Source organism: Nyctibius grandis, chromosome 1, assembly GCF_013368605.1.
Source record: "Nyctibius grandis isolate bNycGra1 chromosome 1, bNycGra1.pri, whole genome shotgun sequence".
Taxonomy (NCBI): domain Eukaryota; kingdom Metazoa; phylum Chordata; class Aves; order Nyctibiiformes; family Nyctibiidae; genus Nyctibius; species Nyctibius grandis.
In genome coordinates, this window is record NC_090658.1 from 26,055,649 (window position 1) to 26,073,681 (window position 18,033).

At 39.6% G+C, this 18,033-nt stretch overlaps 1 protein-coding gene across 1 annotated transcript in view; it reads right to left on the bottom strand.

Moving 5' to 3' along the window:
* Positions 1-18,033, bottom strand: part of HHAT (hedgehog acyltransferase) — a 94,952-nt gene that overhangs the window by 10,956 nt on the left and 65,963 nt on the right. The window contains exon 10 of the mRNA XM_068396212.1: positions 2,409-2,610. Within this exon, the coding sequence (XP_068252313.1) occupies positions 2,409-2,610 (202 nt within the window). The remainder of the gene's footprint in view (positions 1-2,408; positions 2,611-18,033) is intronic.

Here is an 18,033-nt window from a genome sequence, read left to right on the forward strand (position 1 = left end):
TATATTCTTAGTCAGCACAAGGATTCAGTGAAGGATGAGACTCAAATGTGCTTTATTTAGATTTCTAAATCTTTCTTTTGAAAGAAAATTGAGACAATATAGTGGGGAAAAAAGGGAAGTAGTTTCATATAATTCTTGTTATTCTTTGTGATCAATTAAATTTTAAAAACAGCAAAATTAATATTCAACTTATTCTTCAAGATTTTTTTTTTTTATTTTACTAATTAAACACCTCCTGCTCAACTGAATTATGTAACTCAACTTTAACAAAAGTATATGAGGAGGTTTGGTAAATAGAATGGGTTAAAAAAAAAGCACAGACCTGCGCTTTGTATTTTTTCAGAAACTCATTTGCTGTTCTGGGGACAAAAATAAACTTTCCTTTTCAAAAACAGCCTTCAGTCTTCAAGAGCCAACACAGCAAGTGAGTAAAGCACAAGAATGCAAAGGATTTCAGCTTCTCAACAGATGAAATTTAAGTGAAAACCCCATCCCCCAGAACGGGGTTCTCAACGCCATGGTGACCAGGCTTGCAGCACACCTCTTGCTGAGACAGGATTATGCGAATGCTTCTAAAAGCCAGATTACAAGGGAAAAAAAGGAAATTTATACAGGGCATTAGGGAATTTGCAGTTCATTTTAAATGTAAGTGATACTTCTCAGGGAATGTCACATCACTCCACCCTTTGATAAGGAAGGGTCAAAGTCCAACTACTCAACTGCTCCCCAGTCTCAGCATTCAAGAAGAAAATGGGAGTTTGTTAGAAGAGTGAGAAGAGAGCAACGAGGGGTAGTTTGCAAAGACTGTAGCTCATGTTGTAGAGAAACCTTCAAGGCACAAGGCAAAGTATGGCTCAGCCATAACCAAATGTGCAGCAAGATCTGCCTAATGCACTACTTCAGATTCTAAAACTACTCATATTAAAAATGTTGGCTTCAGAAATATTTCAGGGAAAGATGTGAAAGTGTCTTCTAAGGATGCTCTACAGCTATGTTTCCACACACAAATGGAAAACAAGGGAGACATGGAAGACATTGGATAGGCCTTTAAAAACACTGAATGAAAACAAAGGGGAGGAAAGGCATAAAACGTACTTGGTTCATTGTTAGGGAGTTAATTTATACAAAAAAATCCACCCTACTGCAAGCATTGATTAACTATAACTAGAACTACGTGTTAGAAATTAATCCAACACATATAACCCCACCTTCATAATGCCAGGTCCTTATCATTTCTATGGTATTTAAGCACTTAATTCCTTAAGAGTTCTTTTCAAAGTTCTAATACAGAGACATCAAATACAAAAAGCCCCTACACTTATATTTCCTCATACAGCTAGATGCCTAACAAACTATGTCGTCTTCTAGTCCAGAGAAAAACATATGCAGCTGGTCAGATGGTGAAGCTCAGTTTCACCCTAGAGGGAGGATTAATGGATCTGATAAACTCATTCTCCAGGAAGGAAAAAAGCTGCTTCCAGACTGTCACTGAATTTGCAGTGATGGACAGTTGGATGATATAAGGTAGCACTGGCTGTTATTGGCTACTAAATTACTTAGCTGTATCAGTTGCCACATATGGGATGCCACAACAGTGAAAACTGAGGTGGATGGGATGGAGAACAAGCACAATTACATCAAGACTTCATCAGGCTGCAAAGTGAGTCACCACCACCACAACATTATATAGGAGTACAAATTCCATGTGCTTGTCACTACTAAGGAAGCAAGACGTAGGAATTCTTTATTTTTACAAACAGTTACTAGAAGATTTGGGATTTAATAGTGAGCAAACCTGCAGACTAAAATGACCATCAAAATTAAAATAGTGCTTTTTGCATATGATTGCATGTCAAAGACAATTCTGTCTTTTGGAAATGACAGCATGAAGGTCAAAAGTTTTAAGTGAAAATATCAGAGGTCTTCAAAGCAAAACAATATTTTCTCTACTTGGCTCTTCAGTGGCATAAGATTTCCTACTGTAATCTTGTTCCCAGATGCAAGCAGCTGCTACACACACATTTGTCCAGGAAACACACGATTACAAATATACACTTCTAATTTCAGTGAAGATGAATATTTTAAGGCTATCCTGAGTGAAATCAGAATACAAATGTTAAAACTGTCTTCTGTTCAGCCATATACAATGTGACAAGCAGTTCCTTACTCTAGGACTGCTGAGGAAGCTTTTAAGACCATGCATATTTCAGTGTCTGCTTTGCTGATACTTTGCAAAATTCTAGTTATATGGCTTACCTCAAATACTGGAGGGTGGGCAAGGGAATGCTAACTTTTTTATCTGTTATCTGCAACTTTTAATCTAGATTAAACCAAATAAGTCTCCAGGAATTTCAGATGAGCATGGAGCCAGGAAAAAAGAACATGAAAGGAAGAGAGATTCAACTTACAATTAAATCTTGAATACGTGAAATAGAAAGTATCCTCTTGACACCATTTTCCACGATTACTCCAAGCCAATTAAGTGCACCCCAGTACCACAGATAACTCTGTCCTCCGTGCCAATAGCTTACAAAGGCAAAAGTGAGGGCTGTGGAAAAGAGCGTTCCCAGCAGACTGGACTGAGACCCTCCCATTGGAACATAAATGTACCTGTAGGTGAAACGACAGATAAGCAACGTCGTTATTAGAGATTTCACAGAAATCTCAGAAAAACATCCACTACAGAACAAATTTGTTATTTTGTGGCACAAAAAAAGAATTTGAATAATTACCTGACATTCTCTATTTACAGAGCTTGCCCTAGTTTCTGCAAAGCTGTAGACCACTTCATGAAATATGTGCATATACCATTTGGCAAAAAGACAATTTTATGGTCACAGGCCTACATTAGGCAAGTGTATAGCATAAACTATATCCTCAAAATTGCAAAAGACAAATGTTCAGGTTTTTTATACTGCTGTAGTTGTAAGTCAACTCATATACACAGAAATTCCACGTAATCTTCATGTGAATTTAAATTATAAGACTATTAACAAAAAAAATGTAAAACATTATTTAAAGTCATATATAGTCATAACCCACAGAATGTTTTCCATTTGTCAGGAATGTAGGCACATGCAAACATGTGTTATTTTTAAAAGATTGTAATTTCTTTCTTTTTAAATCTTTCATTAAAAATTATATGAACTGAAAATATTTCCTATCTGGTTCTTGCATTATGTTCTCAGAATCATGTCTGCCTAATGACCATCAGAGCACATGTACCAAAAAAAACCCCAAAAATCCACGTGAAGCACCCTACATGCAACTATATTCTGTATTTAAACTGAAACCAGGAGTCAGAACCTTAGTCTTTAATTTATGCTTATATGTGTCCAGAAAGCAGTGCTCATTCAGTAAAAATGCCAGAAGCAATGGGATTCTGAAAGCTGACGCTGTTTTCTGGGTCACTTCACTTCCTTCCTGCCTAGAGAGTTACATCCACTCCTGGTATCTTCCAAGTAAGGCATGGCCACTGGCCAGCCTTTATCTGAAAAAGTCACATATTTCTGTCAACGCTCTGAAGAAGCTCATCAGGCAATGGGTCACCATCCAGCCCATGGGTACCAGCGAGGAGATGTGGTATATGAGACCTAACGGTGACATTTCTCCTCAGCTGTCATTCCTTTGGCATGACACACTGTACTCATATTTGAGACTATTCCTACTTGCTAAGGTAATTAAAGGAAATTTTTTGCAGGGACATTTTTATCTCTGGTTATCAGTTTTTACATTCAGAGATAAATACTAGCTTAAAAATTTTAAAAAGAAATTAACATAGTGCTTTATTCCTAATCTTAGGGAGTAAGGAAATACAGTAATGGGGTAAAATAAAGTGATGAGAGTAATTAAAATGTAAACAGAAAAGTCATTAAAAAAACAACTGTCAAATGCTCCAAATTCTCTCTAAGCATAACATCAGTACACTTTTTTACTTCAACCTGCTACAGGGAATATCTGATCACATTTATAGTGATTTTCAGTATAAGTGTGCTTTCTACTAAGTATATGAAAATAAACAGAAATTAAGATCAATAGTTTTTGTTTATGCTGTGTTTTTCTTCTCTCTCCCCTTCCCATGTTTTTCTGGGGTCTAGTCTTTTCTCTTCACTATAAAGCAACAGTGTGGCAATAATAGACCCATGCAATTGCAATCCATCGGCCTCACAGCAGTGAGGGATGCCTCCGCAGTCTGTGACCAGGGGGATCCCCTGCGGGGCTCTGGCACTGAGGGTGAAGAGAGCAGAGCCACAGAGCCTGCTGCTTCAGACAAATTCCTTCTATGCAAAGGACTAGAGAAATGAAAGAGCAAAGCAGATCATCCCCTCTTAGGCCATCCTTTCCCAACACCTTCCCTCTCCCTTTTCAAAGGCTGGTTGTTTTATTTTTTTGGCAGGGCCACTGTCATTACCAGTTCCCCTCGCAGGCTGGCTGGAGGAGGGCTGGCAGCCCTGCTCTGCAGCCGAGAAACTGCAACCCTGAGAGCAGCACCTCCGTGCCCCTGCTTCCCTGCGAGCATGGCTGTACCTTCTTCTGCAGAGCTTCACACAGAGGTGCCCGGACACTGCCGGCCCTGCCACTCTCAGCAAAGCTCACTCTCTGTCATACATTTACTGAAACACAGCATTTAAAAGTAACCCAGACACCATCAAAGAGACATCTCTGTGACAGAGACCGTACTCTAAGCCCTAAGTAGACCTTTCTGCTGACCTCATAGAGTCCTAGGTTAAATCCATGGCACAAAAGGCAGCTTTTACTGCAGAAGCAGCTCTGGGTTTCCATACAGGCCCTTTCCCTGCACTGAGACAGAGCTGTGGGGTAGGCACCAGCCATCCTGTCAGCACAGGCAGCCTCTGCTGGCACTGGCATTGCCAGGAACCGCCCAGCAGCACCAGCTTGTTCATGTGCAATCACAGCTCAGTTTAGGTTGACCTGAATGGCTTTCAGATTACTCTGCAGAAACAAATAGGCTGTTTTCTGATTTTTAGTGTTTAACAACAGCAGACAGATAATTTGAGCAGCAATAATTCATCATTCTTATGAACATTCAAGGTCAGCGAAGTTTTAGCTCCAAGCGAGGCCCATGGCAATTGTGCAACTGAAAATTCACTTGTGGTATCTTTGTGAAGACCTTTCTAAAGAAGGACAGAAGCCAAAAAGGAGTCACTTAATCTTCACTAACACTTCAAGCTTCCCCTCCAGTACTGTGGAGGGTCTGCCTCCTTGCCCGGAGAAGAAATGCAAAGCAGAAAGCAATGCCTCTCTCCTTTGCTGCTAGCTACCATAAGAAAACAGAATGAAGGCTGGCTGCCATTTTTTGTCACAAGGGCACGAACCACCCTCATACTGCATGGTCTTGCCTTCCCTCATCAGGGCATTCCTGCTGGCAATTTTAAAGTAGGTATAAAGGACTGATGAACGTTTAGTCATTTCTCTCAAGCAATGTGAAGAACAATTCTGTATGTTCCTGTGTTTTTTACATTGAAAAATTCCTGAAAAATCCATTATTATGTTACAGAACACATCAGGGAAAAAAAAAAATCTGCTACCTCATCACCCATGTATATCATATTGATGTCGTATTCTTGTGCTTACACTCTTACACTGGCAGGCCTGCTTACAAGCAATAGGCAACTCAGTGTGCAGCCACGGCCAGATCCCGGCTCTGTGCCAGCCACTTTGTGCTCTCTGATATAACCAAATTTGGCTTGCGAAAGAACCACCGCAAGAGCCCCTGTTGTTATAAAAATGCATTTTGCTTATTTTTTGGTAGTTTAGAATCTAACTTCTCAATACCTTCCCTGTGTGTTTACACAGAAAAGTACTCATTTAATGACAGAAAGCTACATTTACACTGAAGTGTGAAGAATAAACCAGTGAATAGTGTTTAGGCTGAAGACAGAACAAACATGTTACTTCTGTAGTATCATTTATGACACAACATGTGCTTTGTAACTAACAATTGTCGTGGTTTAAACCCAGACAGCAGCTAAGCCCCACGCAGCCCCTCGCTCACTCCCCACCGGCAGGATGGGGAAGAAAAGGAGCCTCTTACAGTACATTAGGAAAATTGTTCTGTCCTCCAGTTCACTGACAAAATCCGTGAGGAGGGAAGAAGGGAGGCAAGGAGAGAGAGAGAGATTAAGGGGCAATGGCTACTACCATTTGATGTCTTATACATCTGCATGCTTCCTAACTTTTTTCTTTCTTATCAACACTAGTCTACCTTCCATCTATCCTACAGGGTTTACACAAACGGAGAGGTTGCTGTAGATCATGCTGATCTGCTGCGCCATACGCAGCATAGCATTACATAAATATCTCATTTTAAGCTTCCACGCAGTTTTTAAGACTATTTCCATCTCTAATCACAGAAAATCCAAAGAGAAGCTCAAAACCCCCAGTTTAGGGACTATTAGCACATAAAAGTAATCATGGGTCCTCACGGCAGACTAACACAACTCAAAGGGAACCCTCATAGCAGAATTTCTTATAAGCTCATAAGCAGATTACACATTTACTGTAGATGTGCAAGGAAGGCAGACTTAGCTGAAAAACATGGTGCCAATGTGCAACAACTTTATCTTAATTTATATACAGAAAAAGAAAACTCAGCAGTTATTTGGTGGTCAATGAGCCAAAGACAGATAAACGAAGGAAAGCAATAAAGTATTTTGCAAAGACAAAAGGATGTTAAGGCAAGTAGATTTGAGGATTGTAATTAGTGATGTCCCTCCAGGTTATTTTAAGAGGGATGGGCAATGCTGGTCACCCTTAAGATCCACGAAAATTACAGACAGAAAGATTAGACCTGTGGAAGATGCTTGCTATCAAAAAATGCAGGCTAGGTGAGTACTTAAAAAAAACCAAAACAACAAACCAAACAACATCAACTTAGAGTATCAAAAGTCAGTCCCTGCCAAAACTTCAAGGGTGAAATTTGAAGGTGAAAGAACAGAGATTTCTAGGCAGGCTGTCAAAGAGGAACTCATGGATGCCACAGGCCAGGCTTTGCCAACCATTCCTAGACTGGCTAGACCTCTCTTACTGACAACAAGGAAAGGCACTGCACGTTGTCAGAAGAAAAGTTGTGCGTATTAGATGGAAAGAAGAGAAGGGGGAAGCAGATAAATATCTCAAAACATCTGGGGCGCATTTGAGGCACATAAATACAAATAAATATCGAGAGAATGTTATATAGTAAAAATTATTTTAACACACACCTTACACAACTAAACATACATCCTTAGCCTTTCTCTCCCAAGGCAAAGATGCTGTCAGTCTCTACCATATTTCCACAGACTCTGTTTTGATTTCAAACTAAAACTTACATGCTATTAAACATGTTACTTTCACAACCAAAGCATAACTGTGTATGTGTCTTCTGAATAACTAAGTGCCTTACTTTTAGTCCCACTTACAGTAGCTTAAATCAGTTTATCGACAGCCAGCAAGCTGTTCCATTTACACAACTTAATTTTAACTCACTAAGTGAACATTAGAGAATTGGATAAAATATGTAAACGGTACCATTTAAATCCATAAAGTAATGCAAATACAACCATAATAGCTGAGGTATTTAAAAGTGACATTTACTTACACAGAATAACTTTGAAATCCAATAACCCTTTTGTTAGCTTTCTTGAAGTGGTAATCTACAGAACAATCATAAGAGATCTGACAACCCTTCCCTTGGAAAACGCATTGTTTCTTTTCTTTTAATGACATCTACAGTATAAAGTTTTTATTCTGATAACTTTAGAAAACCACTAAGAGGAGCATTTGCAACCAGTTAAGAATCACTCTGAACAGCTTTTCTCTCTTGAGGCCTCAATACACTGCTCTTACTTCCACATGCATGTAATTTAAACATATTTAAAACTTGAAGTAAGTGCAACTAAAGCACCTGTTTAAATGCTGTTCTGCCCAGGGGCTTTCTTCAACATGTGCTTAGATTTCTTCCTGAAGTAAGGCCATACAGCAAGATGAATGCTATCCATGACTTTTCTTCCCCTCTCCTTAGCTATTGGTCTTGGAATGTCTTATCCAGAAGCAGATAAAATGTAATTTTTTTAAAAAATGTGAATTTGCTTGTAATGGCAAACTTCTTGTAAATACAATTGATGTATGAGGTTTTTTGTGTTTTATTTCAGGGAACATTTGATGTTCAAATTTCCAATGCCTCTCTAAATTTCAAAGCATTCAAGGCTTAACCATACTGTTTTGAGTCGGAGAGTTACATAGCCAATACAGTAAAAGTTTAAAAAGCAGTAATAGTGTCTCCCATCTTACATCCCAACAACAGAAATCGCTTGAGGTTCTGTACAGTGATGGTGTCCGTTTGTGGACATGTATACAAAGTTTAATCAGGGCAGCATTATTCCTGGAAAATTTGACCCTTTAAGTCAATAAAAAGTTCTTCATCATTAGTTATGAAATCAATGCTCAATGTGAAACTGAACAATTTTGAGGATAAACTTAAATAGCCAAGTAACCATTCATTCTGCGTCTAAATTATCCCAAGGATTGTCACCACGAAAGAGATTTGATTTAAATGAAAAGTGTGGCAGGACACAGGGTGAGAACTAGAGGGGAATTCCCTCTAGAACTGGGGTTAGGTTTCCTTAATTTATTTATTTTTAATCCTGTGTTTTCTTTTTCTGGCCTTAGACAATTGATTTCAAACTTTTTCTCTACTGCACAATAAAAAGATTTCAGGCCCAGCTCTGCAAATTCTTAGTTCCGGGTGAGTTCTTATGATTCCTGTTTTGTCAGTTCAAGCTTTCACTGACTTGGATGGAGCTACGCAGAGCGCGCAACTAAAGCACACCTGTAAGTATTTGCAAGACTGACTCCTATACTCATAAATCTGTTTTAAATCACAGAATCATCTCCTATAGACAAGACTTTGAAGGCTGAGACCCACATATTCGCACCTGAAATAAAAAAAAATAACCAGAGGTATTTGGAATATCATTTAGCAAAATTTCCATTAGGAGAGGTAAGCCTTGTTCTTACTGTGAAACTCAATTTTTTACACGGTCTAATAATTTTGCTGGGCTGCTGGCAAAGGTTTTTAAGCTCTGTAAGATTCACCTCACCAGCTTAATGCGATGTTTAGAGAGACCTTGACAAATGCAGACCCTTTAAAATATTTAAGATAATGTTGGCTTCAGGCAAGCCTTGTTAAATCACCACAAAAATGTTTAATGAGAAATTAAGTCCGTTTGGGTTACAAAGCATCAATGAGAATATTCATATGCAAGAACACTCGGCTTTACAAATATGACCTGAATTTTGGTTGACGTTCCACAGTTGTTAGCATGTTTCCCAAAAAAGACTGAGCGTGCAGTTTCCTACTGAAAAACTGACAAGTGTTTAATGTATTTTTCCTCTCTTCCATTCAACACCAAAAATGATCCAAGTCAAGTCCATATGTCAAAGGGCAGATAAATGGGGAATATTGACCAAATCATTTTGAATTCACTCTTCCAAGGAAGCTCATGTTGTCAAAGAGATTAATTTATTTCAAATGAAATTTTAATCTAAATCATAATACTTCATTTTAATAGAAAAAAGTTTCATTACTGATGGGACTGCTGCATTTAGTTTTCTCCCAGCCACATCTAGGAAAGAAAGAAACCCTGCCTACCACCTGTTTGCAGTCAAATGCAAAACTACCAGTCAACTACCTTTGATCACAATGGAAATGGGAGAGGTTTCAGATGACCAAAGAGCCAAAAGACTCATTAAATCACTAAGTTCAATCCAGGGCCCCAACTTTTTTGCTGACAGTAGAAGCCTATATGTTATTGCCAAAACAGCCTAGAGTTAAGTGCCTACAGCTCAGCTACTGGGCGGGAGGGGGCTGTGTGCCCAACTGGCTAATGGAGCCAGGAAGCAGGCATCTCCTCCCATGTAGAGTTTGCAGAGCTCCCTGAAGCTGTTCTGAACTTAACTCCCCTCAGGGGCCTAATTCATTCCTGATACTCACAATACACCTACCATGTGCTGATAATATCTAAGCTCAGCACGAAGCACAGCAATCAGGCTATACTCCATTGAAAACCTGGCTGGAGGAAGGATCTATTAATAGCGCTGTCACTCTTTGCTTATAAAATGGTAGAGGTCAGGCTCTTTGCCAAGGAGACCGACATATCTTGTCTCCCAGAGGAGTGCTCCAGCTGTCTGTTACCAGGCTGCCACCAGGCAGAAAAGAAAATGAGATTCAGAGAGTGAATATGCAAGAAAAAACAAGTCTGTGGCTACAGTATTACCCAGAGAGACGCAGGGATCCCAGTCCTGCTTTCTGCACCAGGAAGTGCTCACTGTGCACTAAAGATTCATTAGACAAAATGCACAAGCAACACCATGAACAAAAGAATTATTTTTTTTTCCTCATTTTCTTTACTTCTCCTGATTCTCACATGCGAGGGCCCCGCTCAAAATTCAGAGCTCTGCAAACCTACACTGGAGGCTGAATAGAAATAATTTTCCCCACACAAATAAACCCTTTGCCGCAAATCTCTTCCCTTGTGTCGCAGAACACCACCCCAAGACCCTGCCGACTACTCGTTGTGGAGGAGTGTTTAGATAAAAGTGTGCCTTAACAGAGTTCAACGGCAAGATTCACTCTATTACTTACTACATGGAGGAAACATACAGAGAGAAAAAGGAGTTAGAATCACACCCGATTCTCTAGGTCACTTAGCTAAGACTTCAAAGTTTCATCGTGCTTATTCCCACTTTGCTTACTTTCGATCTGGGTGTCCAGTGTTAGTTTGCTCCAAAGTTCGAACCCTGGATTTCCTGAAGCAGACTCTCAGGCATCGGATTTTATAAAATAAATAATTTAATAGAGTGGTACAGCAGCATGGTCAGCTCGTGTCTCTGGAGAAGGGCTGAAGGGCAGGGAACAAAGAAATCCCTGGGCAATTATACCCTTACAGGCTATTCATCTGTCCCTCACATGATGGTTTGGTCCAGTAGTAATATTTGGGTCTGGGGTCTTCTTGTTCCTCATTGGATTCCTTCACTGTCTTCAGACAGGCCGGTACCTTGTCTTGTTGCAGCTGCTGTTGATAGCTTGTAGCATTGAAGCCTCCATATCTTCTGATTTACGCTGGCTTGGGAGGCCCTGTTTTGACTAAGTAGGTACACATTCAGTAAACCTAAGTGGAAATTTACAGCTTGTGGCCTCACTCTTCAGCAAATCTAGCTACTCATGCTAAGTGAGTAAAGCTAAGCAAACAGCATACTAAATCACACATTATAACTCTAAGTGATTCATTCTATTGAAAACTTACTTATTTAAGCTAAACAACTAATATCTCTTAACACTGAGAGGTGTCCCTGCTAAAGGGGAGAGTTGCCTGGTGTTCAGTCCAGTTGCCATCTAAGGAGAATTCAAATTGGGCTCATCCAGCGATGTGTCGTTGGTAAAAGATCTCGTTGCTTCGAGGAGCAGCCTTGAGAGGCGTCCCAGCTCAAGAGGAGATCATCGCCGTGCAGCCATGCTGCCGAGCAGGGTAAGCTCACAGAATGCTCACTTAGGCGGTCATATTTATGGGATAAAGTGGTTAGGTCGTAGTCAAATTGCATACAATGGGAGAGGTATGCACAAGACTCCTTGTACCCACAACTTGGCAGCATTCACTGTGTTGCTCTGCTTCTTTGTGGGTTTTCTAGAGGAGCTCCTGGCCCAGCTACGGCTCAGGCCTTTACCTTCTTCGGAGCCTGTACTAAACTGCTGCTGGTTTGGTTAAGGGGGGTTGAGTGCATCCATCACACCTTGCCATCTCCCCTCTCATCCTACCTGTGCGTTCACAACAGCACTTTTTAGAGTAGTTTTCAACTACAGCTAAAGCAATAGAGACCAATTCTTCCTGTGCGCGTGTCTGCACATATTGAACTGCTTGTGGTTCAGTTAGTGAAAGACTGTTAAGTATGTATCATCTGTTACTTTGACCATGCCAAGAACAAAGTACTACATTATCTCCCCCACTCTTAGAAAGCCGCTTTAAATTCCATAGGTGTAAGCACAAGCTATTTAGCCATCCTGCTAATCTTAGTATGCCAGGTACATCAGAAAAAATGCAGATCCATCTGCATCTGTGGATTCAGATGTTTAAAATACACTCATCACTGTGCACTTAAGAGCTACCTTTTCCAGCATGCCTCTGCCAAAGGACTGCACAAAATGTAGTTACTACAATAGAACCTATATTATTTTCCTTATTAAAATATTTTTGCTTAGAGACAAGGTGATAAAGTTAAACAGCCCTCTGCAATTTGCTAGGTAACAGAAAAGAATGTTTAATCTTCACAGACCCCTTTGTGGAGAGCTTCATGATTCTTTTCCATTTATATATCACTTTGTACACATGCATGTCTTAGTATCCACAGACCACACAGCAGTTTCACCAAACACGCAATACCTTTGCCTCACTGGGCTGTAGAGTTCTGCAGACAAGCAGAAACCAAGGCGTCAGAAGACTTTCACCTGGGTACATCAGAATTACAAATTTTTGTGAGACCAGAATAATGTTTGATATCTAAAGTTAGTGAAGACTCGGTAAGCGTTACAACCTTCAGATTATAAACCAACATCAACAAAATGTAACTCTGAAACAAGGTGAAGGCACGTAATTAATGAAAAGCAGAAATATAGAAGAGATGTTGATTAAATATTGCAGGAAACTTGATGAATATCAATGTATTTGCTTAAATATTGAGTAGTATTACATATTCCTCCAAGTTGCATGTGCACAATTTAAACAGAATTCTGAACTCTCCTGAGTTCGCATTTCCTAGAAATTACTGCCTGCAGTTCTGGGAAAAGACCATTTATAAAATACAGCCAAGGCATTGAGACATCTAGGCAAAGTTGGGATGACTTAAATTAAGATTATACAGCATCTTCCACACTAAAGAACTTTTATACACTCTCCAACCTGTGTCAAAAACCCTTCAAACACCAGCAGTTAAACCCCTCTGATGTAGAGTACAATCCTTGTTTATCAACCCAAATCAACATTGTCTAACTGTTATATAAGAAAGAATGGACATCAAATTTAATTGAGTGAAGAAAAATATTTACTTTCCTTGAAGCAGCGTCCTTAAAAAATGATGATCTCATTTTTTTTCTCATTTGTAAGGAAAGCATAGACACACTCTCATAACACCAGTCAGGAACATGGTTCAATCCAAATAAAAACTTAAGTGGGAAATGTTAGTTCCTCTGAAGTCAGCAGCAACAGGGGACTAGAGCTAAACAAACCAGTAAATTTTAAACATGCAGCAACAAATTATCCCAATGCAAAGGTAATACTTGAGTAAGAAATGCTGTAGCTACAGCCAGAAATTTAAATATATACGTAAGGAGGGGAAAGAAATGGGGAAAAAAAAAAAAGGATGCATGTTCACAGAAAAGGGAATGGTAAAAGCCTGTCAGGGAAAAAACATCAGTTAGGGTATCACAGAAAGGTAAGTAGAAAATGTACTATAAATCTTCTTATCCTCCTACAACACTTAGCTGTACATCTGTCCAGTTGTCTAAGGGTAGTCTGTTTGTTAGAAAGAGAGAATAAATAACGATTGAAAAAAGAATTTCACTCCATTGATCTTCACAAAAAGCCCCAAGACAGTGAATCAACAAAACTGATTTTAACTGGGAAGTACAAATGTAGGCCAGAAAAGGTAGAAAACAGGCTAAAGACCATTAAGACTGTCAGCAGCATTCCAGTTGGTCTGCTTCATGAAATTCTCTGAAAGGTATTCAAGGAAGCATCTGGCTTACACATTGGGTCACCAGTGGTTGTTTTTCCTGTTTTCTGCTTCTTGAGATTTCAACAGAATGAAAAAAGCAAACAAACTCCTTTTCATTCTTCAAAAGTGGGGGGAACCAAGCAGGAGCAAGAAAATCCCACTCAGCTTAGGAACTGCCTAACAAATTCCTGGTGGTGCTTGGGAGCAGACTATGAAACAGCAGCTTGTGCTCACATCATCCTTAGTACTTGGGGCTAACCAGCTAAGAAATAGCACATAGCTTCAAAGAGTTAAATAGAAACAGCAACACCAAACTGGCGTGTTTTTGCTGAAAAACTTCAACTAAAACCAAATCTGTCAGTTAAAGTCTAAATAGTAACAGAAAGAACATCATGGTAGGATAGCTATGGTTTAGCCTTGAAACTGTTTGAATAATTCACCAAATACTGAACGAAGCATTTAAACTGCTTCAGAATTCAATAACTCATATCCCCCAGCAACAGGGTGTGAGAACCTTCCAGGGCTGTAAGCTCCACACCTGGGAGAGTATCAGACACTCACACATCATGGGTGACACTGGATGGAGGTGAAACGCTTCTCCTTGACTCCGGCCTCAACTGGGAGGCAGTGGGCAACCACTGCTTTCAGCTGTTGATTTTCCACCATCTTGCACAGACCAGTACCTGACTGGAAAATTGCTTCTCCCTGTCACATGCTTGCACAGGTATCACTCGACTTGGAGAGCTACGAGCAGAACAATGTTATCCAATGCTTTCCGACTCCAAGCTGAGACAGACCCCTGCCTCCAGGAACACTTTTCCCTTTCACAGACGGGTTACTTCAGAAGGAAGGATGTGAGAGTACGGTATCTATGATTTACATGGCTACTAGCCATCCATCAGCTTCTGGCTGAGACCAGAAGCTAAGAGGCAATAAAAAGAAACCTGAATTTCAGGTGCACCCTTCACTGGTGATTTGACTATTTGCCCTGAAGTAGACTAGAAATGCTCAGCCAGGTTAAGGAGAAGTCTCCCATTCTCCCCCAGCTTTTACCTAAAACTCATTATTCTCAATTATGAGCTCATACAGTGGCAGAGCACAGCCATATGGACAGAATTCACGCATACCAAAAAGTCAAATACCATTGTCTGGGGTCAAGTGTGTTGATGATGTCCTGGAACATCTTCCATTTACATTGCAAATGTTTTAACAGCACCACTGGAGAGACTGATAACAATGATCCATCTCTACAGTACTGTTTACTCATGTTCAGTGAGAATTAATGTGGAGTGGAGTGGCCATAAAATGATACTTCCTCATTTTTACTTGCTCACCCATTTGTATTAGTGATGCTAGCCTTCTTCATTTGTTTCTCACCTTTTTCTATAAACTAAAGAGCCCCCAGGCCCACAACAACAGCCCACTCCATCCTCTCTTCATTACCATCTGTCCTAAAAGACAATTCTTCTGTGACTGCCTCAGTCTCCATTCTATCCAGTATACTTTAACACTGTTGAAAAGAAATTAAACACAGTAAAGTTTAGAGCCAGATCACTAGCATAGGGACAGTAACAGGCTGAAACTGCCGACTGAAAAACTTGAATGACGACTGATGGCTATGAACAGTTCACCAGATACACAAACCATTAGTTCAGATTGCTAGGTTATTTCTAAGACAAAGTGAAAATGCAAGTGTTCTGTTGATGCATATGCACCAAAATATTACCAAGGTGAGCACTGGATTTCTTGGACAGTGATAACAAAAGATCAGTTTATTTGCTCCTAAGAGAAAAGGCCAGACCATATTTTCTTTTATTGCCAGCAAGATTTTCTTCATCAGTTTCAGATGGATAGCGATCTGGGTTCTGTGCTTGTTTTCAATGCCAAGTACGTTTTGCACTAAGCCTCCTCTGCTCTACCCCTAAAATTAGCCAAATCAAAATCTTTTCAAAATTTGAGGACAGAAGAATTAGAAAGATTTCTTGACCTTTCCATACTTACAGAGATGATGCTACAACTCATTGTTATTTCAAGAGAAAAAAGTATTGAATAATTGTGTGTTTATATTTATTTTTCTGCGTGTATTCACACAAATGCTTCAGCTGTACGCCTGCATGCTTTGTGGATGCAGGGGTGGGGTTCATTAAGCAGAGCATACATTTAGCAGAGCAGCAAGACAAAAATAAATTCTTTCACCACTATCTTAGTCTGGAGATTGGATTTAGCAGAGTGAACCTGACAGATATTTTTTCCAATTTGAATGTTATTTCAGTTTGTTCAATTTCCAGACTATACGTATTAAATTATTTCCATTTTAATGTTAAAAACAATGTTTCCTATATTAAAAATTCTTTATTATAAAAACCTGATACCACATGCAAGATACAATGATTTTCTTGTCTTATATGCTGGGCAGAAAAGACATACATAATTATGACCTGGGCTGTCCAGCTTTAATCTTCTCAGCATTCCTGTATGAGAACTCTTACTACGCTTCCATGATCCATTGATATTTTTACTTGCATATTGATTGAGAAGTAATTATCTCCATAAAGTGGAGAAACCATCAAGAAAATACAGTGCAAACTAAACTGCAGTCCTTAACATCAGGCCTGCCAGTTAAGTCCTTTTCTGAGCACATGCACAGTACTAACTGCACAGCTATGCTGTGAGGTGCCAGTGTTAAGCTCAAATTTTATTTAAAGAACAAAGATACAAACACCGTTCTCTGTAGCTCAGACTCTTCAGTGGCATTATGGGATCAGCTGAGCGTACCACCCAGCCTCCTAAGGTAATCCCTCTCGGTCAGCCGTTGTTCCCTCGCTCCCTCATCACCTCTCCTCTGAGCCAGAAAGCACAAACTGCCGGGGCTTGTCCCAAGATCCCAATAGGTAACGGCTTTTCTGCTCCTGCCTGGCATGATGAGAAAGCAGTAAAGTCATAGGATCTGATCACAGGCTCATTTAACGAGCTCCAACATCCCTTTAAAGCTATAGGGGACAGCATAAAGCCAACTGTAACAGTCGGTGTTAAAACCTTTAAAGCATCCACTGCTGGCAGAAGGTTGAGGATTTTAGGCAAGGCTGCTGCCATTCAGAACAGGAGGTGATTTTTACCTCCTAATGCAACAAGAACAAAGACTGGAGAAAAGTGAGTGCAGGCAAAATTTAAATTGTAAATTGAGTTTGAGACCTAATTCTAGTTCTGAAATACACACTTCTTAACAATGATCACCCCTGTGATCAACAGGATCTTTGCATAGGATAGGGATTTTTCTTTGCTAGCTGTATCTGAGCAAGAAAACCTGGTCATTATTAACATACAGCATTTTTTAACCTTGTTAATAGAGTTCAATATTAAATATGAGTACATTTGGTGAAGGAAGCCTAGCTGTGATTCCTATGGCTCTTGTTTTGCTAAGTAGGTAGAGTTTAAATCAATAGCAAGGGCATTCTTCTCCATCTTCTACCTTCAGCCACCTTTGCTATGCTTTTTCACTTTCTAAAGGAGAATAGCAATACAAAAAAACACCACGCTGTTTCCATTTTAACTCACAATTTTTGAAAGGTAAGATTAACAAGAAAATGTCTTTATGATAAAACTTTGGTTTTGTGAACAAAACTTGTATCAAATACTTTTTGTATGCTTCACAGTAAATGGGTGCATGGGCTGAGTCCACTATTCAAGAAAAAGAAAGGGAAGGAAAACAAAAGTACCAGCCACTGGTCCTTGACAGACTCTAATACCACTCAGATCATTGCAGGGAAGAGCCTGGTTAGCAGTACGACACAAATATATTGCTTATTTTATGTTAGTGTGCAGGAAAAAAGGCAGAGAAGTCTTAAACCATACAGGCTTGATTCCTGCGTCTTGTTTTTTTTTTGCACTGGGTGCAAACAAGATAAAGAAATGGACTGCATCATCTGTTTACCATATAATCTATTAACAGCAACTGATCCACTCCAGCCCTTTTTTAGTTAAAATTGAAGTGCAATAGTAAAAATCAACATTTCAGCATTATTTCAGTACCACTTCTAGTCTAGTCATTGAGATTCAGTAATTAAGAAAGTGTCTTTCCACGTTCCTTATAGCAAGTAATAAAGTAGCAAAGAACCTTGTTCTGAATCCAAGCATCTTACCTTTTCTGTACATAATCGTGCAAGTAGCAAGCACAGCACACAGCCATGTCAGACTGAGGAAGACTGGCGGCAGATAGTATCCAACGTCAGGCAGCAGCCCATACAGAGTGTGCTTGACATGTAAGAC